General features: G+C 38.0%; 1 protein-coding gene across 11 annotated transcripts in view; it reads right to left on the reverse strand.

The window, feature by feature from the left end:
* grip1 (glutamate receptor interacting protein 1) overlaps positions 1 to 26,709 on the reverse strand; it is a gene marked incomplete at its 5' end in the record, with an annotated part of 312,615 nt that overhangs the window by 96,817 nt on the left and 189,089 nt on the right. For all 11 annotated transcript variants that reach the window (XM_079816494.1, XM_079816502.1, XM_079816501.1 and 8 more), the window contains one exon: positions 7,652 to 7,732. In XM_079816494.1, coding sequence (XP_079672620.1) covers positions 7,652 to 7,732 — 81 coding nt within the window. The remainder of the gene's footprint in view (positions 1 to 7,651; positions 7,733 to 26,709) is intronic.

Consider the following 26,709-nt stretch of genomic DNA (forward strand, 5'->3'; position numbering starts at 1 on the left):
TTTAGTGTATATACACACACTACCATTCAAAAGTTTGGGTCTTTTTTTTTTTTTTAAGAAACTGATGCATTCGTTCAGCAAGGGCACATTAAATTGGTTAAAAAAGACAGTAAAGATGTGTATAATGTTCCAAAAGATTTATATTTCAAAGAACTTTCTATTTAAAGTGCCCCATTATGGATTTTTGAAAATGTACTTTCACGTAGTGTGTAACATAGTTCTAAGTGAATGAAAACATCCTGCAAAGTTTTAAATCTGATAGTGCACCTTATAAAAAGTTATTGTCTCTCAAAATTAAGAGTCGACTCGAAATTAAACAAACAGTTTTTTTAAACGAATCGCAAGCCGTTCCGTTGTGACGTCAAGACGAAACATTAGCATATTGCCCGACCACTTATTGCACGCACAGGCACCAGGGAAAACTTGAACCCCCTCAAACACTGCAGCGGATACTGGATAGCATCATGTCGAGAGGACGCTGTACTCTACAATGTGTTTATTGTGTTTCATATTGTGTAGGTATCTGGCTAACCAGCTAACTCACATTATTACTGTCTTACTGAAATACTACTGCAAATCAGCTGTGGGTTGCACTATTACCTAAAACTGTGTCTGTCGTTCTTACTACTTTGAGTAAAGATAAAGGATGGAGCAAGATGTGTTTGGCAAACTTTAATGTTACATCAGTCATTCACAAACGTATGTGCTGTTTTTGATACAGTTCCCGCATGTGCACCGCTATAAATTAGAAACACACACATGTGCACACACACACGGGTTTGTTGATGGACGCACACTTGTTAATGCTGATTAGGAATTATAGTTGAAACATCTCATAATGAACCTCAAACTGAGTAGCATCACTGAGAAACGTCCTGCTCAAGGTTCGGGTTGAATAACTAGTTCTTCTAATCAGAGGTGTAAAGTACTTGAGTAATTTTACTTGATTACTGTACTTAAGTATTATTTTTGGGGATGTTTACTTTACTTGAGTACAATTAAAAATCAATACTTTTACTTTTACTTAACAATTTTTTTAAAGAAAAAAAAGTACTTTTTACTCCTTACAATTTTATTTACAGTCAAAAAGTACTTATTTTTTGGAGATCGCTCCATTCAATTCTCCCTTGCTACTACCAAACCAATTGAATTGCTCTGATGCCCAGTTTAATTTAAATGTTATTTATTCTGCCAATGAATCAGCTTCTGCTTAAAAGGAACACTCCACTTTTTTTTAAATAGGCTCATTTTCCAACTCCCCTAGAGTTAAACCGAGTTTTACCGTTTTCGAATCCATTCAGCCGATCTCCGATTCTGGCGGTAGCACTTCTAGCATAGCTTAGCATAGATCATTGAATCTGATTAGACCGTTAGCATCTCGCTCAAAAATGACCAAAGAGTTTCAATATTTTTCCTATTTAAAACTTGACTCTTCTGTAGTTACATCGTGTACTAAGACCAACGGAAAATTAAAAGTTGTGATTTTCTAGGCCTATATGGCTAGGCACTATACTCCAATTTCTGCATAATAATCAAGGAACTTTGCTGCCGTACCATGAGTGCAGCGGCGCAATGATATTACACAGCGGCTGAAAATAGTCCCCAGCATGCTCTCTGTGCAAGCAGGTTGTCACGTTGATTATGTTGACGGAAGTTATTTTCAGGCGCTGCGTAATATCATTGCGAGAGTAAAATATAAAGTAGCACAACTGCTTTCAACATTGATAAATAATATTTCTTGAGCATCAAATCAGCATATTAGAATGATCACAGGAATACATTACATTTCAAAATATAGAAAACTGTTATTTTAAATTTCACAATATTGCTGTTCTTTTTTCTTTTTTTTGGAACAAATAAATGCACCCTTTTGCGAGAATAAATGGTTTCTTTCAAAACATGAAAACAATCTTACCAACCCCAAACTTTTAAATATATTTGAAAGTAAATATTAAACATGTAGTTTATTCTATTCTTTATTTACATAATTTTTATAATGAATTTTGTAAGTATTAGATTGAAAGTACTGGTGTACATAAAAGGCATTTTACAAGTAGCAATGTACTCATTGCATGGTAAAAGGTTTCCAAAAAGTTTAATGTGACCTTCTGCTAGTTGTAATAATAAACAGCCCCAGGGACATAAAAGTGCCTGAAGTCGAAAAAACACCCAACAACAAAAACCAAAGCCAAAACTTTCCGGAAAAAACTCACAAGAAAGCACCACAAACAGCCCTTAAAATGAGCCACAACCTCCATTAAACTTTCACACCTCCGACAGCTTGATAACAGACCTCAGGCGAAATTAATAGACGCCTCTGCAGCTGCACCCTGCATTACATGCGGCTCTGAAAGTGCTGAATCACTTTGATGCAACAACATTTTCAGCTTGCAAGCCAGCGCCCAATGACATCCACAGCAAGCTCATCTGTCAGCAGCCTGTCTCTCTCCCTCATTCCGTGCCTGCCCAATGAATGCTAACATGGCATTTAAAGAGAGATGTCTATGCCAGGGGACGTGTATGCAGGGTAAAGCGTGAGCTAGTGTTGTAGCAGGAAATTGAGGTTATACATGAATGATGCGCTTGTATCTCTTCACCAGCAGCCCAATGAGCTTTGGGACGCTCCTGCACTGCAGGCCTCGGCTCCCCTGTATGTTGTTTAAAACATATTGTGATTATAAACAGTTAGAGAACACGACCCCCAGTGGGTTCATTTGCAAAATTCAGGTAACAATTTGCTAATACCCTCATCCATATTAATAACACCGCAGAAAACTAATCAAGGAGATTTAAATGTGCTGAGAGATTGGTGGCAGTGCAGGAGTGGGTAGACTTCAGCGATTCTCAGCTTTATTTTGCGGTGTTCTGAGGCTCATAAAAACACAGAGATATAATCTTGGAGAGGGGGGGAGATACTTGTTGAATCTGAAAATCAAGTCATCATTTTTCTAGCCAAGCTATCTTTATGCATTGCTTCTGATTTTTACTGGCAGGGTTGGGAAAGATTCTGAATTTAACCTTTGGCTCATTTTCAGTTTATTAACTGGAACGCAGAATTGAATTTTTTGAAAGGATGTTGAACTGTACTTTGAATTCTAATGAGAGGAATTTACAGTTCAAGGAAAATCAACACAATTACTAAAGAAAGAGGAATGTCAACACAAACACAACAACATCTCTCAATACTGTTCAACACTGTCAAAAAAAGTAGCCAATTTAACATGAACAAAAACTTTGATTTTAACATTGTAAAATATACAGTACATATAATAAAAGGTTATAGTTATAAACTACATTATATTTTTAAAATCATCTAATGTTACTGGAAATGCTTCATATGTGGCATGTACACTCCTGTTCAAAAGTTTTGGGGGATTTAAAAAAAAAAAGAGAGAAATTAATACTTCTATTCTGCGAAGGATGCTATATATTGATCAAATGTGAGAGTAAAGGCATTTATGATGTTAAAAAATATTTATATTTCAAACAAAAGCTGTTTTCCAACTGATAATAATAATTAATATTTAATAATAATATTAAATGTTACTTGAGCAGCAAATCAAAGCATATTAGAATGATTTCTGAAGAATCATGTGACACTGAAGACTGGAAACTTCAGCTTTGTCATCCATGGAATACATTTTGAAATATATTAATATAATATACAAAGCATTATATATACTTTTATTCTAATTTAATTATTTTTCCTTAAAGGGTTAGTTAACCCAAAAATGAAAATTCTGTCATTTATTACTTACCCTCATGTCGTTCGACACCCGTAAGACCTCCGTTCATCTTCGGAACAGAGATGAAGATATTTTAGTTGAAATCTGATGGCTCTGAAAGGCCTCCATTGGCACAATGCACGGTTCACTCTCAAGACCCATAAAAGGTACTAAAGACGTCGTTACAAAGTCCATCTCACTACAGTGGTTCTACAATAACTTTATGGAGTGACGAGAATAGTTTTTGTGCGCAAAAAAACCCTAAATAACGACTTATATAGTGATGACGATTTCAAAACACGGCATCATGAAGCTTCGAAGCGTTATGAATCAGTGAGTCGATTCAGCAGTTTGGATCGCCAAATTTCAGCAGTTTGGCGGTTTGACACGCGATCCGAATCATGATTCGACTCACTGATTCATAACGCTTCGAAGCTTCATGATGCCGTGTTTTGAAATCGTCATCACTATATAAGTCGTTATTTAGGTTTTTTTTGCGCACAAAAACTATTCTCGTCACTCCATAAAGTTATTTTAGAACCACTGTAGTGAGATGGACTTTGTAACGACGTCTTTAGTACCTTTTAAGGGTCTTGAGAGTGAACCGTGCATTGTGCCAATGGAGGCCTTTCAGAGCCATCAGATTTCAACTAAAATATCTTCATTTGTGCTACGAAGATGAACGGAGGTCTTACGGGTGTCGAACGACATAAGGGTAAGTAATTAATGACAGAATTTTCATTTTTGGGTGAACTAACCCTTTAAGGTGATGATACACGGGGCAACTTTTTGAGCAATGTTGCAGAGTGTTGTTGCTTGGGCACTTTTCCCATTGAGAATGGGCAACAAGTGTCTATCTGGATACTTTAGATCTGTCTTGGCTTTGTGTCTCACCTGTTGACGGCAACATTGCTCAAAAAGTTGCCCCGTATAAAATCACCTTAAGATTCAAATTCGAATTACAAATCTGCATCCGGTTTGCTACCTCAATTCAAATTCAAGAGCTGTAAAACTAAACAGGAATCAGTGAATTCATGAATAGTCTCCGGTTGAGCACACAATTCATCATCAGTCGCAGCATGAATTCTTTTCCCACCACTCCAGCATATATTTTTTAAAACCAACACTTTAAAAATGTAGGACGTCTACACTTAACATTGCAGTTATGGTCTTAGGAGAGTCTAAGCAAGAGAAACGTTTTCTTGTTCATCTCTCTAAAGCCACTCCGCTCTATTGGACCACTTTGCTTAACATTGCAGTCAGTCTTTTAGGTTTTAATTTTCATTTAATTTAATTTGGTTTTTATTCATTAACAAATCATGAGCATTAATTCTTTCTCAGTAAAACAAGACATACACTTAGTGATGTAGTGCTTGATGATTAATATAAATGGCTTGTATTCAGCATGTCTGGAATACTAAATCCAATGTGAATGGACATCTTAAAGTCAAGAGTGTACCAAGTTTCTCTTACAAATTTTATAGTGAGTAATTGTGGTTACATAAGGCTCAGGGCCTTGAGCAAGTCAAGAATGGCCAATGAAGCAAATCTAGAAGAAAGAAAAAAAAAAGATGTATTTCTCTTACAATATTCAGTCACGTCCCTCCAGCCTTATTCTACGTCGGATGTACGTGAAGTACTTTGTGACAGTATCTCCTAATCCCACTCTTGGCAGAAACTGATTTTCTAAGGGAGCATTTTGAGACGTGCCATCATCTCTGATACGTTCACCCGCAAAACCATCACATCGAGCTCGGCAGGAGCGCCACAGTCTGCGCCTAATCTATCTTCAGATGGATGTTTTAATACGGCAGTCCAAAGAGCCCTGTGCCTACGGCGTGAAGCTACATCAGAACATGGGCACGAGGCCCCAGAGCCGTCATGCTAAACACTAACCGCTTCTGAAGATGGGTTTGATGTGCTTAGTGCTCTGAACTAAGAGATTATACAGGGAATTTATTCCAACACCCTCCGAGACGTTTTTTTTTTACCTCAAGCATAGAAATGAGAACTGCTTCAAAATGAATCTCAACTAACACAAAAGGGGCGCTGGGTTTCTGTAACGAGTCATATGTGAACATAAGGGAGTTCTGCAGGTAATTTGTTCATCTAGCCACATAACCGGAAGACCAATTTTTTTAAATTATATTCAAGGGGAAAAAATGGGTCATAATTATTGCATAAATATTAATTATAAATCATAAAATTATCTCAAAACACCAAAAAAGAAAAGAAAAAACATTATTGAACAAAAATATATTTCATTGATTTTACTTAAATCTTTTTTATCTTAAATCCCACCCTCCGGGTCATTTTTGACCCAAAGGTCCTGAGTGTGACCCATACATTTAAGCAAATTTATTTATTTAAGCAGAAGTATCTAGGTATGTAGGCTTTAATAATTATGACAAAAGTAAAATGCGTTCAGACTTTTGTATGCTAAATAAATGTAAAGTCGCAAAGTCTGAAATAACTGAAATTAACCCTCTATGGTACGGTGTTGCCTCCAGGCATTTTAATACAATGAAACACCAATTTATTGGTAAAATATTCCCTTTTTTAGAGAAGAAGAACTCAAATACTAATCAATGAAAGTGCAAAAAATTGGTCACATGACCCACAGGGGTCCATTTTGTGTCCTGTTTCAGCACATGTACACAGGTCACATGGCTCAATATTTTCTCCAATGAAAAGTGCATTTTTCACTAGTTTCCGTCCAGTTAATCACCCACAAAAAGTCACCTTCACTGGTAAGTAAAGAAGTATTTTCAAGAACTTTACTTTATATATCATCAAATGTTTTAGAGTAAATAACAAAAAACTGTGTTGCCTCAAGGCAACATTGTACCATAATGGAATTGCATAAGGCCATACCAGACACACTAGATTGGAAAAGAGTTAAAATTCTCGAAATGTATTTGCATGATTTTGTAATGCACGTATAAGATTAGTACTTCACATACTATAACTGCATTTATTATGATCTGCACGTTTTCTATAGCACTTAAAAAAGGTATAAAACACAACTGATGAGGATGAGGATGAGGTGTCATGTGATGAGGAAGATGAGGTCATAGTGACAATCTGGCAGGGAGAGATCGAAGATGGAGATGAGGATGAAGATGGATATGATAACTTGACACGATAACTTGATATGATAACCTGATGTGATGGTTTGGTAATATTTGTGTTCCACGATGGTACAATGTTGCCTGAGAGCAACAGCTGAATTTGAAATGTTACTTTTTATTAAATATGAAATTTGTAATACATTATAAACTGGATAAATCTATTTGTTCAGGTGTCTGGTTAAAGAAACCGATGTTTTCAATATATTTCAATATTTCTTTTTTCTACATGAAAATGTCAAATGTTTACATTTGTCCGTTGTGGTACAATGTTGTCTTGAGGCAACAAACTTTTAAAAAATTAAATAAATAAAAAAATTATGAAAAATTGTATTGCTATTGTTATAGTGTCCTATTTTAAGCAGGAAAAACAGCACAAATAATTTTTTCCTCAGTGAAATAATATTGCGTACCATAGAGGGTTAAAATAAGTTTAAGCTTAAGTACTAAATTTCTAAATCTAAAACTGAAATAAAAATAAATAAAGCTAAATAGAAATATTTTAAACCTAAAAGCTAGTAAAAATGACTAAATTGCACAAAATTATTAAAACGTTAATTAAAATGAAAACAGAAAATTACATTAAAAAACACGTACTTTAAAGCAAATAAAATAAGAAAATATAATGATACTAAGGCCTTTTTAGCAAACATTGCATTAGGATAAAATCATTTTCTCTGTCGATAATCGGACACAACAATCACTTTTTTGAGCATCAGACTATCCCTCACCTTCAAATAAAACCCAGCATATTTTACAACATTACTGGAGTGGCAGGTTAGACATTGTGCTCTGTACCTGGAATACTCTGTCTCCTAATGGCCAGAGCGCCATCTGGTGGCCTGGAGGGATTGGAGTGTTTAGTATAGGGCCCCTCATCTGAAAAACATAAGAAAACCAAGACATTTGAAAACCACAAACAATGGTTTTCATTAGCAAAGCCAAATTCTTTTTTTCACATGCAAGCAACATCTACACAATTTTCAAGGAGAAGTGGTTTTCTTCACCGGAAATGATAGCTGTCACAAACGCACAGCTATTACAATGGCCATCACCCTCTCAAAAGAGACATAGCCTTCAACAACAACCATTTGAATCTGAGGTTGTCAGCTCTTCACGCACACACTCAAGCTCCTAAAGACACACAGACACTCTCAACAACACATCGCACTCCCCTACATGTTGAGCAGAGAACAGTAACCTCCCATGATCCATCTGTGATGTATGGCGAGAGCATCACCACTCTCCCTGAGTGTGAGCAGCTCCAGCTGTGGCCATCCGATTGTGTGCTCTGATTTAGAGCCGTGGAATACTGAGCAAAAGCAATGGGAGTCCCGTCATAATGGAGCCCTTAAAGAACAGCGGGACGGCACACTGAGCACTGTTTACTTTGACTGCAATAGTAAAGCGCAGCGAGACTCGACAGCAGATCACACATGTGGACATGCGTGTGCCCAAGAGACCTTGTTGTGTGCGGATGGAAATTTATACAGTGGGAAAAGGATGGTAATTATAAACATACTGTATCCCATCATTTATGAACATAAGTGGGCTGCGGTGTGTTGAAATTACTTGAGGTGAGGCATGGTATTTCTCTTTCTAGGGTTAGAGATCCTAGTGTGGAGTTAAGTAGATTGACACATTTTAAGGCAATCCATGACTGTGTCCCAATATGCGTACTATCCAACTTAAAAAGTAATCGAAATTAGAATGAGTGTTTCCCAAATGGTTGTATTTTGAAATGAGTAACGGCTCCATGGCCAATATTGCCCACAACCCATTGTGCGTTGGATGAGGATTCAATTAGAACAACAAAAACAAATAAAAAGTACAAACATGGTGAATATGCGAGTCTAGCGGTTAAGTAGAGAGGTTTGAGTGATTCATAATCAGTATCTAACCTGACGAAAATATATTTATTCACATTATATTTCATCTGCAACAGCATTGAGAACTTTTCTAAAGATATGTTTGGTTATTAAAGGGTTAGTTCACCCAAAAATGAAAATTCTGTCATTAATTACTCACCCTCATGTCGTTGGACACCCGTAAGACCTCCGTTCATATTTGGAACACAAATGAAGATATTTTTGTTGAAAGCTGATGGCTGAGAAAGGCTTCAGATAGGCCTCCATTGGCATTCAGTACATTGACACTTCCAAGACCCATAAAAGGCACTTAAAACGTTGTTACAAAGTCCATCTCACCACAGTGACTCTACAAGAATTTTACGATGCGACGACAATAGTTTTTGTGCGCAAAAAAAAGATCAAAATAACACCTTTATCCAACTTGTTATTGTCTTCCGTGTGTGCCTCTACGACGCATGCGCGAGAATATGACCCAGCGCCAGCGTTCGGGAATCCATGAAATGCACACTTAAGCCCCATTTTGAGAACTACGCCGAGACCTAAAGCACTATCAATGTAGAATCCAACAGCTTAGATACGCGGGTCTTCCTCTGCTTGTAAACAAATCGCTTCTGGGTCATATGTCCGAACGCCGGATCTGCGTCATATTCTCGCGCATGCGTCGTGGAGGCACACACGGAAGACAATAACAAGCTGGATAAAGGTGTTATTTAGATTTTTTTTTCGCATCTTTCGCATTTTTGATTTTCGCATCGTAAAATTATTGTAGAGTCACTGTGGTGAGATGAACTTTGTAACGACGTTTTAAGTGCCTTTCATGGATCTTTGAAGTGTGAATGTACTGAATGCCAATGGAGGCCTGTCTGAAGCCTTTCTCAGCCATCAGCTTTCAACAAAAATATCTTCATTTGTGTTCCGAATATGAACGGAGGTCTGACGGGTGTCGAACGAAATGAGGGTGAGTAATTAATGACAGAATTTTCATTTTTGGGTGAACTAACCCTTTAGCTTATAAATGCATCATGCAAATTGAAAACACATGAGGAGAGTTCTCAGCATGAAAAACCCATGACTGGCAGATCAACACACTACTACATTTCTCTCCGAAACGGTAGGAAATTAAATTGAATGTGGACGATTTTAACTATGACAAGATGATTGACAGGGCAGTTTAAACAGTGACAGGATGCACTTAAGCGACAGAGCTGTCCTTGAGTATGTCCCAAAGCGTGCATACTCTTCTGATACACACACATTTTTTTATTTTTTTTTCTTCACAAAAAAAGGACATACTTTTAGGTCATGGTATAAGTAGGTGAACTGGGACGTGGCAAATGTTTTCATGTGTTCTCTCATGCTGTTCTAAAATAATAAATCATCTCTGAATCCAAAAATAAGTGAAGATGATCTACGTAAACCAGAAGGAGCGGATAGAAGTTGCTTACGCACAAGTAATCTAATGTGATTACCAAACATTCAATAGAATATAAATCAAAACTGCCTAATTTTACCAAATACAATGTCAAACCCACAAAAGGTACATGACTTTCCAAGCATTGGGGGTGTAGATGGACTCCATCTACTCAATCTATATTTTGATCATCGTTCTTCAATTCTGATCCGGACTAAGGCCCAATCCCATTTCTACCCCTTAGCCCTTCCCTTTCCCCTACCCCTTTGTTTTGCAGGTAGGGGTGTCTCGATTCTCTTTTGGCTAGAGTGGTAGGGGTAAGGGGAAGGGCCAGATAGCCCTTCTAAACGAAGATTTTTCAGGACCACACTTCGAACGAAGGGGTATGAGGAGTTTCCCTCCACCAACTACCGTGCTGCTAGAATGTGTGTATGTTGCCACTCAGGATCGATCATTTGCGTTTCGCCTGGCTTCCAGTTTCTCCGTAGCTTGCTAAACGCACTATTTGAGTGATTTGAACACATATTAATAATAGTTTAAAAATATATATCTGGTCATCCTTCATAATGCAGTCGATATTTACAATACATATCGTCTGTAAACTATTGCGTTACCAAGACAACGACTGACTTGACGTATAACATATGAACATTATCGCAGCAGTAGATAACGCAACCATATCCATACCGGCCGGCCGGCTCGGATCGGCACGGTTAATAAACAAAGAGAACAGTTTGGCCCGATGGAAAGCGGCTTCACTTGTCTTGTATGTTCTGTATCATTCTGTATCATCTTAGGAAACTCTGGCTCAACGAGCGTCCAAATACAGCGCAAAACTCTGTTGGGAGTGAGTAATTTGTTAAACGTGCTCGCGCCTAATTTCTGTTAGATATAGCCTACGCACTTCATTGCTCTTCATACTGGTTAAATGTCACAGGACACTAATACAAGAAACGGGGTATGATGACGTGTGATGGTATAGTGGTGGTGTCCCATTTCTTAGGGGAATATTTTCACCCCTACGCCTTGGCACTCTGTTTCAAGGGGCAAGGGCAACGTGTAGGTGTAGGGGTAGGGGAAGGCGAAGGGGCGTAAAATAGAATTGGAATTGGGCCTAAGTCTTTGTTAAAAGACGTTGTTATTAAGTCATCTTTGTGATTTTCTTAGCTTTTGATCGAAGTTTTTTTTAATTATTTAAATCCACAGTGTTCATTTAAAAAAAGAATGAAAGCTAGAATAAGTTTTGGTTACACTTTATTTTAAGGTGTCATTGTTACAGTGTAATTATATATTTAAGTACTGAGTCATATTAATTAACAACATGTACTTGCTATAAGGTTAGGGTAGGGTACTAGGGTTTGGTTGAGGGTTAGTTGCATGTAATTATGCATAATTTACTGTTATTACTATAGTACATGTAACATATGTAACAAGGACACTGTAAAATAAAGTGTTAGGGATGCACCGTATGTTCGGGAACCAAAATTATAGGCCGAATAAGTGAAAAGACTGAATAAATTTAACCGAACTATGACGTTTTTGATGACGCGATCAAATATAGCAACCAGCGCGTGTGAGAGAGAGACGCTTCTAAATGCAGCAAACATGTCGGAAGTGTGGAAACATTAAAGTGTCCGAGATAGACGCAAAAAAAATTCAGAGTTAAATAAATATTTTGTAAAAAATTGTAGTTTTGTAATTTATTTTTCTTTAAAAAAAGCAAGACAAAATAGTAAAAGGCTAATCTTTACTATTTAATTTATGCAATGGTGAAAAATTGGCAAAATAAATGAAAAAAATATATATCTAAAAACCGCGTTCGGTATTCGGCTTCGGCCTTTGGCCAAGTGTTTTATTATTATTCAGCTTCGGCCAAGAATTTTCATTGCGGTGCATCCCTAAGTGTTTACCTAATTTTTATTTTGTTTAAAAGCAGAGGCTCTGTTCTTTCTTTTGATATGTTCACTATATACATATTCATACAACATAATATTCTGGTGGCCATGAAAGTTTTGTGAATATGACTAAAAATGATGGCGCTGACTGGCAACTTTTTTTAGAAAACGCTGGCGGGGAAAAAGTTAAGCCTGATTATATCATTGGCTTTCTAGTAGTACTAATGTACCATTGTATCTTTTAATGTCTTGAATGCAATATGAATATGGTAATTATATGCAGTCTTGAGTATTAATATCAAGCACACACACACATTTTTAAGATTCATGTGCTGATTCTTGATGTCCACCGCCTCCCCCCCCCCACATCTATATATATATATATTTATATTTTTTCTCAGAGCTATCCAGTGATACTTTTGAATGGTGAAACACTATAAAAATGAGATATACAGTATTATGCTATCCATGAGCTTTTTTGACAGTCTCATTAGAGATTAGAGCGAGCGTCTGATGCAATTTATTCTTGATCATCCGTCATGGTCAGTTTGACTTTACTGTGGTCAATTGGCTGGAGCTTCAAATGAAAGCTACATCCCACTCCTGACTTTTTCTGAACCAGAGGCAGAAAAAGCTCTGAATCAGCCTGTATTAAAAATACCCCCACATTAATAAGTCATTTCATGGAAATGAGGGAAGGTCAAAATTAAGAGGAACCTTCTGAAGACCACAGGGGATGAGAAGTCTTCTCTATTTCCTTCAGTCAGTTAACAGCAACTCCTGGGGCATTTCTGTGTCAAATCAAGTGCACCAAATTTACAAAAGAATGAATGGGCTCTTCACTAAAGCCACAGTACCATGTGAAATTAAAGCATGAAAGAGTCCTTTAACTCATGGAGATGGCACTGGAATTATAAAAGAACATGATACATTGAATAAATAACACTTAAATCAATAGTGTTTTAATGTTCAAGCAATGCTGTGATGCTTACATGAATATAATAGTATATAATTTGTATTCAATAGACAAAACTAGAGACCAGTCAGTCCACAATCAAACGACAACAATTTAATCTGCTAAATGTTGACTGATATTAACAAAACGTTTCCTATATCTACCAATAACCACTATGGTCATATCCCATTCCTTAAAACATTTCTTTCAGGGAACATATGCAGCAGCAGTTTGTTTTTATTTCGATAAACAATAACTCGATTTGACACTGGCATTTAAATTGCCAATAGATCTGAAATGAATTTAAGATTCAATCGAGCTTACCTACCCACCATGCTCTAATAAAATCTGCTGGGTAGTTCTTGCATAAAAAAAGAGCCTATTTACTGGCACTGCTCGCCAACTATGACGCCAACCGACTGCTTGTATCTCCCCAGAGACCACAGCAGACAGATTCATTTAAAATGCATAGAACTGTAAGTCCACAGTGTCTATGAACTAGCTGGTGTGTAGAGACGTCACCCTAAGCCTCCTCACACAGACCGTCGGATGTTAGTGGTGGAAGTGATGACCAGACCAACAGAGGGGTCAGTAAATGGATTATTGGCGCATCCAGGAATCCGATTTCTCTGAATTTACCGCAGGTTCAGAGCTAAAAGCATCATGGGATGAAGTTTACCTTTATCTTTAATCTGATCACCGGTTTCAAACGGGTTTATAGCGCTATTTCAGAAAATCAACACGGGCGAGAATGTGGGAGCAGATTTATTTGTTTTCATGCGGTGAAAAGCAAGAATAATCCATCAACGATATGCAAAACGCTCCTACACTCGAAAGTTTCAAAGCATGTCATGGACGTCTACTACGCAGACGTGTAAAACAGCATGTGAGTGTTTTCCATACTGTAGCCCAAGGCTTCACTCCTTCATCAGAGAGTGTTGAATGAGGTTAGAAGAGATGCTGCTGCTTTTATTCATTGTAAAATTATAGTTAAAAAAAGAAAAATTTTTAGCAATACGGCTTCTTTCTTTTTTAAGAGTGTATTCACAGTCACACTAGCACTTTTGCTGTGGAACGAGTCAAGTTTGGATAGTTTTTGATTGGTGCAAAAACTGTTTTGTAATGTTATAAATTAGAAATGTTGCCTGAAATAAACAAGTTTAAGTATTAAAATGACAAAAACTGATATCACCAGGAAAAAGTCTGATGTTTCATTGACCATTGTAAGATCAGAGTTATGTCATTTTGATTAACAAAATGTTAAAAAGAAGCGCCTGAATGAATAATTCGCAATAAGAACATGCATTTAGAAAAAAGGGTGAATTTTCACTCCATGCCAACTTTTAATAATTGGATTTTGAGTCAACCGAAGCATAGTTTGTTTCTTTCCACCCACTATTGAAGTGTTGTTAGAAAACTGACTAAAACATACAGTGAAATAAAACTCTGGTACGGCCCAGACAATCCAACTAAATTTCACCTTTTTTTGTGTCTTGTCAGTGTCTGGCACAATTATTGAGACTGAGATACAAATCAATCTCTGTGTCAGGGAAATGTGTGGTGTTCAAAAGCTGTTGGATCTCAACGATTTTGCCTCTTCCTAAATCTGGGTTACAGAGATGGAGAGAAACCAAATGAATGAGAGCGATCGAGCGAGCGTGAGCAAGAGAGAGAGAAGAGAGAGAGAGAGGCTCATCTTGGCACCCGAGTTGAAGGTGTTAGTACAAAGAGGCTCTCGCCTGTCTAGGTTACACCATCACACAAAACACAGCCCCTCCAAATTAAAGCCTTGGTGCTTGTGATGTGTAGATCACACACACAGAGAAATAAGGCGGCACAGGAATCATTGGACGAGACATATACGCAGTGAGGAACCGAATGTAGACCACCAGTAAAGCAAGCCTTTGTGCCCTTCCTCTTTGAAAAAACACATATCTTCCGCTCCACAGATGCAGGTGACAGATATTTCTACTGTTATACACATTTCCAGCACGTCACAAATGGACAAATATGTAGTCCCCCCTCAAGTACATGATCTTAATGCAAATTAAGTTCATTAAATTAGCACATTTCTGCTAAACAAACACACAGAAGGGTCCAAATACCAGAGGCCACAATGAAAAATCTGAGAATCAAAATCTAATAAAAAGCAGGAGAAAAAAAGTAATAAAGGAATATTATGGCACAAAAATAAATATTCACGATATTAAATAAATAATATTAAAGGGTTAGTTCACCCAAAAATGAAAATTCGGTCATTAATTACCCTCATGTCTTTCGACACCCGTAAGACCTCCGTTCATCTTCGGAAATGAAGATATTTTAGTTGAAATCTGATGGCTCTGAAAGGCCTCCATTGGCACAATGCACGGTTCACTCTCAAGACCCTTAAAAGGTACTAAAGACGTCGTTACAAAGTCCATCTCACTACAGTGGTTCTACAATAACTTTATGAATCGGCGAGAATAGTTTTTGTGCGCAAAAAAAACCTAAATAACGACTTGTATAGTGATGACGATTTCAAAACACAGCATCATGAAGCTTCGAAGCGTTATGAATCAGTGAGTCGAATCATGATTCGGATCGCGTGTCAAACCGCCAAACTGCTGAAATCACGTCACTTTGGCGATTCAAACCGCTGAATCGACTCACTGATTCATAACGCTTCGAAGCTTCATGATGCTGTGTTTTGAAATCGTCATCACTATATAAGTCGTTATTTAGGGTTTTTTTGCGCACAAAAATTATTCTCGCCGATTCATAAAGTTATTGTAGAACCACTGTAGTGAGATGAACTTTGTAACGACGTCTTTAGTACCTTTTAAGGGTCTTGAGAGTGAACCGTGCATTGTGCCAATGGAGGCCTTTCAGAGCCATCAGATTTCAAATAAAATATCTTCATTTGTGTTCCGAAGACGAACGGAGGTCTTACGGGTGTCGAACGACATGAGGGTAAGTAATTAATGACAGAATTTTCATTTTTGGGTGAACTAACCCTTTAAATAATTGCTGTGATGCTTAAGTGAGTTGAGGCAGCTCAATATTATGCACCGTACGAAATTTGTATGAAATTATTTAGAAAGTTATTATTATATTTTAAAATTATTATGATTATAATAATTGGTAGCTTTACAATACAGTTTAATGTGTTAACATTAGTTAACAAGTTAACATTAACTAAGAATAAAAAAACAATACTTCTAAAGCATTTATTCATCTTATTAATCTTTCAACATTTACTAATACATTATTAAGATGAAAAGTTGTATCTGTTACCATTAGTTAATGCACTGTGAACTAACATCAACAAAGGGTAAGAAATGCTGTAAGAATATATTGTTCATTGTTAGTTATTGCATTAACTAATGTTAACAAATGAGACTTTATTGTAACGTGTTTCCGTAGCGTGTTCTATGACACTTTTCTACAAACTCAAGGTCAGAAAAAAAATATTTAAAGCAGTAAAAAAGCCGTAACAAAACGATTGTGCTATTATTTTTTTTTTTAGACTTTTCAGACTCATCATGACAGTGACTTTTGCACAGGTACTGTAAGCACTACTCACATTTTAAGAAAAACATAAAAAAAAGTATACTAACTTTTGCTATAGACGCATACAAACAGCATGTCAGACCAGGGCCAGATGTGAGAAGTCATGAGAGGGACCAATCAAACATCACAAAAGCTCAGCTTTAGCCAACCAATCAACTGATTCAGCCATGTCTATTGGATCCTTCATAAATTATTATGCAGATGACATTCAGGCCTGACTGGATGGCTGAATGACTGAATATGCATTTGTTTATGATTCAAAGACCTTCAGAAAATAATAATGAAGACAGATTGTTTTCCTAGGGTTTAAATAAAAAACGTAGCTTGCAAGATAACACAATTTCCACATTTAACATGCAATTTTCACACCAAAATTCCATCCCTATTCTGACAGATTTAGCAGTTTAGAGAAAACAAAGCCGCACAGCAGGATATTAATTAGCCGTATTAGCCAAAGCCTATTTTCAGCATCCATTCGCTCATTCTCCCAGTGTCACCATCCCTGGCGGTACTCACCGACGTCACTGCGGAAAGCTCTGCTGACACCACAAAGGAATGCCATAGGGTAACTGTGCTCTACAACACCCAGGGGTTGTCTGAAATACACCTCACCCACTGGAATCCAAGTCTAGCAATGCCAGAGATCTTCAACCTCCACAGCTGTCCAGCATCTGTTTTCTGCATAGTTCGAGCCCTGTTTCCCAGCAAGTGGAAACGTCCCTCACAAAACCGCTCATACGCACACACATACGAGCTCGGGGAAGCAAGATGTTGTTCGGATGAGTGCACCGGTAGGTTCTGAGGCAGTGGGTGTATTAAAAGTGCTGATGATGGCCCAACATTTTACTTTTTCCTTCTCTATTCTAAGCAAAACCCCAGGGCACTTATGCACTCTAGATTAAAGACGCCGCAAACCAATAGTTGAACCATTAGAAAAGTTCTTAAGAGATCAACAAGTCAGCTTGCTTCGTTCCACCGACGACGGTCCAGGTTGGTTGATGACGCATCTTGCGAGTGCATCCCTCGATACAGGTGGCTAAATGAATAAATGAATAAAACCATGGGTCTCTAGACGCCAAGCATTAGCACAGACCGAGGCGAGACGAGACATTTTGGTCTTACAGCACAAAGAAAATGGAAATGAGAGTGTAAGTTTGTGCATGGCAGAGAGAGAGAGAGAGAGAGAACGAGAATGGGACAAGATGAGAGACGCAAGCAAAGCGACCGTCATCCTGTCAGGTCACAGCATGATCGCTCATGCATACCCGTACATTCATTTGGGGAGTTGGAGGACATAAAAGCTAGGTACAGGAACGCTCCCTAAAAGATTTGGAACTTCTGCAAATTGCAGGCTTGACAGGCTTTCTTTTTTCCAAGAAACCCCTGCTAGCAGACTAAATAATTTGCGACACAAATGTACAAGTGTGTCCTTCTCTTCACGGGCTTCAAAATAACATGGCATTGCTATTGTTCGAGATGAATAACAAATAAATAGGATTTAGGAACAAATAAAAAAGAGGAAACTGTCCTCAAAAAGAACTACAGTATTTTTTGTGCAAAACGACTTCAAACTCTGAAGAGTGTGCGCTACCCCAGGGGAGAACGAATGAATGGCTCTATTATTTTTAGCTGTGATCTCAGACTGTGTAAAGTGGGATGACATAAAACCCGCCCATCCAGGTTTGAAGAGTGGAACTACATCATACATAACGGAGCATCCTCCTGGGCCCCGTGGAGGAGTGTCTGCCCATATTCACCTCTAAGTGGAAAGGCGGGACGACCTGGGATTAAAAGCCCTGGAATTTTAACACGGATGGCCTGAGCAGTCAGTTCGTGTCACGCTCAACCACTGGTGGTTCAGATGAGGTGGAACTATAATTGGGATGAGGGCGGCATCAGGGATAAGAAAGAGATAAGAAGGGATGTGAGAGCAAAGCGTTTAGATCTTCTGAGGCCATCTGATGCAAAAATGGCAAGAATTTTCTCAAACTAGTATAATGCAAGAAAAAAAAACTTAATTAGAGTCTTCTTGCAATACCTTGAGCTTACTAAGATAAAGAGATCCAGTTCAGCAAGACACAAGTTTACTTGTTTTAAAGATACATTCTCTGAAAACTCTGCTTTAATATCTAATGCACTGTTGCTCTGAGAAAATATCTGGATAGATTTGTGGATTTTTAAATATTTCAAAAATACAGATCTATTTTGTGGTTTTTATGTAATAACATCACAAAGCTAAGGGTACGTTTAGACGACAACTAACGTACTAAAAGCGGAAACGGTTTTCTTTTGCTTATTTGAACAGTTTTGTGTACATGTGACACCATTGATCCCCGTTCCCACAGAACAAACGACTAAAAATGCGGTATTATTCATGCCAGGCCAGTAGTTGGTGCTGACACTTTGTAAAGAAACATTACGCCTATAGACTGAACATGTAATGCGCATGTGTATTACGTCACCGTTTTCACAAATTCACGTTTTTGTAGTTTACACAGAGATGATAACGGAATAGTTTTCGACTTGCACTTTGAACCTTGACTTGTTCTGAAAAGTTTGCTTTTTCAGTCCCTCAAAATGCAACTGTCGTGTAAATGAACAGCCAAAACGCATAAAAAGCTTTCTGTTTTTAGATGAAAATGGTGTTGTGTAAACGCCCCCTAAAACAAAATGTGACTGGTCATTTTACATGTTGGACAGACAGAATCTTAAATTATTCCTCTAACGGCAAAGCTGGATTTTCAGCATCATTACTACATTCTTCAGTGTCACATGATCTTTCAGAAATCATTCTAATATGCTAATTTGGTGCTCAAGAAACATTTCTTCTTCTTATTATTATCAATGTTAAAAAACAGCTGTGCTTGCTTAAAATTTTTGTGGAAACCATGATAAAAAAAATTCAGGATTCGTTGATAAACAGAAAGTCACATTTACAACATACTGTCGACATTTATTGCATGGATCAAAGTACAACTATCGATCAAAAAGAAATCTTACTGAGTGCTGAGATCCTCAGACCCCAAACAGAACATGAGTGTTGACTTCACTGCAGCATTTGATCATACGGCTGTATATAATTTAAGAAGTGCGCACACATCAGAGCTATAACTCAGCACCTGCCGCTGTGGGAAAGTCTAGGAAAGAAGCTTATGTAATCCTTCACCTCTGGACTCAGTGCTGGAGCTGCAGCTGGCGGTTTAGCGCACATTCTCATCCTGACCCAGCCTCCATCACTGAGCTCATTACTGACCACACTGGACCCAAAGCAGCAGATGATCTCAGAGCAGGTCCATGTGTTTGGTCAGTTGAATTGGTAGTCTGCCAAATGAAGAATTGCAGAATTTTAACGAGAAAAAAAATGTTGACCCAGTAGTGCGGTAACAATTTAGTTTAGAGTCCAATTCTCACTATGAACTAGTTGCTTATTAGCATGCATATTACTAGGATATTGGCTGTTTATTTGTTGGCCTACTTATAAAGCACATATTAATAATGCCTTATTCTGCATGACCATATTCTACATCCCTTAATCCTACCCAATACCTAAACTTAACCAATACCTTATTAATAAGCAGGAATTTCGGTGTTCATTGAGGCAAAAATCATAGTTAATAGTTAGTTAATAGTGAGAATTGTAATCTAAAGTGCGACCAAGAGGGCTCAGTACGCAGGAACTTTCCCCTGGAGGAACTATGGACTTTGGGGTGGTACTCAGTGTGTTTTGACCGCAGGAACCAGGATCTAAATAAAGCCCCTCAAAACGGCCCTGTTCGTGATGTATTACTTTTTTTTTTAAAGTTCAGGAACCTTCGGGGGTGGGACTTGGCCACTGAACATGCAGCAGTTGACTTCATGCAGCAATTTGATTGGATAACTCCACACAGCATTTTATTTAAACCACCATTTTTGAAAGTCTGCGGTCCGTGCAGTAGGAGAGTTTATTGATATTCGAATCAACGATAAAGTTTAAAAAATACAACCGATGACGAGATTCAGGCTTTATGAAGCTTATATGCGGAGGACGAAATCCAGCGGGAACTGGAAAGCCCTACGTCGCCGGACTTACATTTAAAAAGCATGATGATGTAGAAGTATGCAGGGGTGTCATGCACTTAATTTAAAATTGTATTTATTTTTATTTTAAAGATCGAGGGTGATGCTCCTGGATTGCTCTGCCAAAAATAAAAATAAATAAATAAATAAAATAAACATTATTTTAGGGTTAAATTCTCACTATTAACTAATTGCTTATTACAATGCATATTACTAGGATATTGGCTGTTTATTAGTACTTATAAAGCACATATTAATACCTTATTCTGCATGACCTTATTCTACACCCCTTAATCCTACCCAATACCTAATCCTAAACACTGCAAAAACCCCCTTAATAACTATTAACTCTTAAGGCCTGTTCACACCGGGACGATTTTCGCTCGCGTTTATCGCCGACGTTTAACGCCTCGTGACTAAACAAAGGGCGCCAATGTGAGTGTGCACATCGACGCGCAAAACGGCAGGCGTAAAAGCGTAATTTTTAAAAAAACGCCTCTGGTTCGTTTTTTTATTTTGACGCGGCGTGTTAAAAACTGGCCGACCAATGAGATCGGCGCTTTTGTTCACGTGCCTGGAGCTGCTGTATTGACAGTAAAACACGACTTGGTGACGCTCAAGCACAAAACGGTTTTGCCGAGCAAGCATTGATACGACGAAGAAGTAGTAAGTAGAAAAAGAAGAAGATGAGCTGCTAATGCTGCTTGCCAGTTAGTAAAAAGTGTGTGTGAATGGTTTTAGCCATAGACATAATATGTCTATGGTTTTGGCAAGCACGTAAATACTGTCTCTCTTCCTCTTCTGTGTGACAAGCGAGTGTCAGAAGTAAAGTGCCGCAGCACCACCTTGTGTACCGGGAGCGCATCTACTGAATGTGCACGTTCACTCGGCGCATCGCCAGTGGAAATCGCTTGGGTGTGAACACTCAAGACGCGCCGAAAAACGTCACGAAAAACGCTGGCGATAAGCACGCGCGAAATTCGTCCCGGTGTGTACAGGCCTTTAACTATTAATAAGCAGTAAATGAGGAGTTTATTGAGGCGAAAGTTTTAGTTAATAGTGAATATCTGTAACCCATACTAAAAAAAAAAAATTAAATAAAAAATAATAAAATTAAATACTAGTATTACAGTTTTAAAGGGGCTATATGCGTTTTTCTGAAATTTAAACTCGCGACTGACACCTGTGGCCAAAAAACAGAACTGCTCTTATTTTCTGCTCGCTCTCGCAGCGGTGGTGACGTCACATCCGCAGACAGCGCGGGAAAAAAACTACCCGCCAGAAAATAGGAAAAATAGGATACAGGCTTATAGGTGCACCCACTGTGAGCGGACAAGGTGTCAGTATGCTCATCAGGAGATGTTTGAGTCATAAATGGTAAAATAAAAAGGCTATTGTTACATTTATTTTGGGGGAAAAGTTGCATATAGCCCCTTTAATATTTCATTTTATTGTACTTTATTAAATTTTTCTGCCATTTGGTAAACTGAAAGCAGGGATGAACGTGGGACCCCAGAGAGAAATAAAAACAAATGACTGATCGTGCTAGACAGCTTTTCATTCGCTGAGATTCCCCACAGTGGCTCCGACCATCTCACGCAGACAACCCTTTGGCAGCATCCCTCCTGTGGATAAGTGGCTAACTCTTCAGAGTGATTCTACCTTTCATTTCAACCCACTGTGTGTTGCTCGTCTCTGAAGCTTATCTGCAGAGCAGGTGAGAGGTGCTCCAGCTCCCACTGAAGGCCACCGCACTGGGTAATTGGCTCTATGAAGTGTTTGAGAGTCCAATCAATTTAAAAGCTAAAATGCAAGTCGTATTATTCATGAAAAGCCAAATGAATGAATCTAATGAAAGTGACTCTTTGACCTCCATAAATGGAATGTGCAGTATGGTGATTTAAAAGATGAAACTGCTGCCAGCCATAGTAATAGTTTTTTTAAGAAAAAGTAACATTACAGCATACAGGTGTTTAAAATTGTCAGAGATTCTTAGAGGGCAAAGCCTTAATTATCTAAAGGAACCATTAACACACAAAAAAGGTAAAATCAAATGGCTCTTATGAGCTGGATCGTTTAACCCTTTCCCCGCCAACGTTTTGAAAAAAAAAAAAAATGTTGCCAGCCACCGCCAGGGTTTTTGATCATTTTTACAAAAATGTAATGGCCCATAGAATATTTTGTTGTATGAAAATCTGAGCAATATATCGAAAGAGCAGACCTGTTTTATTCTAGCTTCATGCATTCCTTTTTATAACACTTAAATATGGGTAAGTTTCATAAAAAAGCAACATTTTGAACGAAAAGCTGAGAAACATCCAGATCAGATTCAGAACGATGATCAAACACAGATGGAGTAGATCATCAAGAGTCCATCAACACCCCTAATACTTGCACAGTCCTATAGCTCGCCCTGGGTCGACATTTCATTCAGTAACATTAGATAGTTTTGATTTATATGATGTTTAATATTGATGAACACGTTATTTTACATATGCATCTGCTTAGATACGATCGCTTGTTTTTTTGCGTCGTCTTCTCCTGTGTTTTGATCAGGACATTATGTACTCATTGAGAAGATGCGTAATAGCGTCCCCTAGAGTATAACAGTGGAAACACAGAAAATTCTGTGTTTGGTGGGAAAACGTTTTCTCACAAATAACGGAAAATTCTGTGCTTGGCGGGGAAGCGTTTTCTCACAAATAATGGAAAATTCTGTGTTTGGCAGGGAAGCGTTTTCTCACAAATAACAGAAAATTCCATGTTTGGCGGGGACAGAGTTAATGAATCAAGACGGTCTCTGGTGCTTTCAAAATAAAATTCCTGCTATTGACACATCGGCGAAACAGAAAAACGTATCGCCCAATACAGATCATTTAAAAAAAGCCAAATATCGGCCGCTAATCACATTCAATACAGACTGCAAGCTAAAGTAAAATATGATTTCTTGTGCACAGGGATCTTTGGGTGAACTATTGCTTTAAATGTGCTCTCTGCAAATATTTGAAATTCCTGAACACATCACTTATTAAACTCATCGGGTCTTTGATGTTCTCAATAAACCAAAATGTGTGCGTTGGAGAGCAGCGGGCGACACAAGTGCATTATCTTAGAGCAGCACGCTATAACATCGCCTCACAACTTCAGTGCTCCTGCTCCCCGAGTGTAGAAGAAAAAAGAAATCAAAGCAAAGATGATGGTGGAGGGGGAGATTTGCTCATTGGGCAAGAAGAACTAACTGTTTGTTCTCTCTCACTCCACCAACTCTGGAGGAATCCCAACCGGCAGGCGGCAGAGAAGATTGGGAATGACAGAGAACATACACCTACATCTCTGCCTCATCCTTCCCTCCCCTTCGCTTCCTAACTGAAATGAACACAATCCCAATTGCCGCCCGCTGCTACTAAATATTGCGTCTCTCTCCACAGGATCAATCCTCCATCCAAACTGTTTTTCTAAAGTAAAGCCCACACAGTCTGTACAATACAAAGATCTGTGGGAGAAAGAGTTTGCTGGAGCGTTTGAGTACTTCTCAGTACAGACGATGACCACTGCAGGGTCTGGATCGATGAGGTAACTGTTAACAGGATCGCAATAACTCCACACAAACTGATCTCTGCATGTGCTGTGAGTTTGGTCCACTTATAAGATGCATTTGGGAAGCAACATGTGCCAACCATCTTCCTATACTTGTAATGAGAAGCGCTAAACTGGCTGTTGTCAGCAAAAGAGAAGCTTTCAGGGCTCCCTGCAGCTTGATGGTTTAACATTTGAAAAAGAATTAAGACAGCCATAAGTATTAGTATTGTACATTTACAGTTATGATTATATTATATATTTTTTCTTTAATACTTTTTTACAGTAAAATATTAAAACAGTAAAATGTGTTATTACATTATTAAAATGTTTGTTATTAAATTATTAAAATGTTATTTAGTCATTCTAATTATAATAGTTATAGTAATAATAATCAAGTATAAACTAGCCATTGTCAAAAAAGAGAAGTTTTAAGGGCTCCCTGCAGTTTTCCGCCTAAATAAAAGCATTTGAAAATGAAGAAATTAATTTATTAATTACTAATACATATTAGTAATTGTAAATTTACAGTTGTACTGTTAAATAAAATGATTATTAAAAAACTTAAATACAATTTTTTATTTATTTGACAGTGAAATAGTACAACAGTAAAATATCGTATATCTTATCTCTGTTCAATATATCTAATAATAAATAATGTGATTTAATAATTTTATTTATTATTAGTTATATTAATAATAATAATAATATAAACTGTCCATTGTCAAGAAAAGATAAGTTTTAAGGGCTCCCTGTAGTTTTCCGCTTAAATAAAAGCTAAAGAAAGTTGTTATTAATATTATTATAAATATTATATGTTCCAAAAAACTCTAATAAATATTTAATTCTAGTTATTATACTTTTGCTGACAACTTCTCTTTTGCTTAATAATAATAATAATAATAACAACAACGACAGCGAAAATAATAATGTCCTATTTCCCTTATATAAAGTTCAATGGATGTATAATTCTCAATTTTTGGACAAATTGTGCAGCCCTACAAGCCAAATGTGTGTGTTTTTTGGGGGGGGTTTTAATCGCTATCACAATTTTTAAATAATAAGAAAAATAATAGTCTTTTTTTCCCGAAATCATGCAGCCCTAGCTATATGTTTAGCTTAGCGAGAGCGCTAGCATTCATGCATTTGTACTAAAAAAAGTGCACTTAGATGCAAAGATGCCAATGTTTATAGTAAACCGCTAGCCAAAAGTCTCTTGAATGTTTATTTACTCCGGCTGTTCGGGTTTGCCGTCAGCCTGGCTGCGTTAGGTTTCCATGACACTCTGCGCCAGTTCCAGTTTTAATATTTGGACATATGGAATCAGATGATTACACCCTGCAGGCAGCTTAACCAATCAGACGACATGCGTTGCATTACACAACCTGTCGAGAAACAATGCTGACACCACAAAATTAAGCAAGCTACAAGACCAAGCTCTGGTGCTCTGGGTCAGTACACGAATTTGGGGAAATTAGCTACACACAAGCAGCACCGCTCGAGGACACATGCGGTGCAGCTGACACAGGCAAAAGCAAAGCAAGCCTTGCATGTAATGAGGCTAATGAAGGCTTCTGTTCTGAATCACGACTGCTTGTTTGTGTGCACGTACGCGTGTTTATAGGACCTGCATTGGCTTGGCGCTACACTACTCATTAAATTGGGTGCGATTTCTCTCCAGAATGAGCCTAGTCCAGGGTTGACGGACATCATAATACCAGAGCAGACTGTTTCCATCGGCCGTCCAAACCTGCAGCAGGCTTCAAGACCAGCTGGAGGCCGTCAAGTCCTGCCAAAATTGGCCACAGGACTGGAAATGACTTAATTGGGCCCGTGAGAACAGACAGCCGAGGAAGGGCCGCCATTTATGGGTATATTTCTATAGTATTAACCTGTCTGAGAAGCACACCGGGGTTTTTTCTTGAATTGAGGTGATATTTAAACCCTGTCAGAGCTGAGGTTGAGAGGTGCTTATCTGCCTCCCATCTGAGGTAGCACAAAAAAAAAACATACGCTTAACCTTTAGAAAACTCTGTGACATTCATACCCTTGGGGAAAAATTACAGAGAGGCTACAAAGCATGGCGACACAGTGTAGTCCATTCAAAATAACAGACTTCTAGGCACAAAGGTTATTCTACTGAAAAAAGACAGGGCTGATTGAAAACGCAATGGACTCTGAGAGGCTCTCGTCGCCTTGATCGCCTCACATATCAGCCGAACGACCCAAAGCCCTGACACTTCATCGGCCCATGCAAGGAAGGTAATGTCACAAAGCTGATATTGCTGACAAGAATTATTTACTTTAACCTTCCACAGTCTGCTCTGCTCAAGCAAGGGACGAGCAAACCACTAAAGTACGAAACTTCAGCACATAACTCTTATGCAATGGACGTGAGATGTGATCTCACTCAGTTTTCACCTGGTGAAGTATAAAACTAGTAAAAAATGCATTAGATCGCTGCACTGAATTGCTGTTGGCTATGAGACTAGCCAGTGGTTTTGATCTCAAATGAGATGTACTGCAAGTGAAAGCAAGAT

This window comes from Gobio gobio, assembly GCF_949357685.1.
Source record: "Gobio gobio genome assembly, chromosome: 5".
Lineage (NCBI taxonomy): Eukaryota > Metazoa > Chordata > Actinopteri > Cypriniformes > Gobionidae > Gobio > Gobio gobio.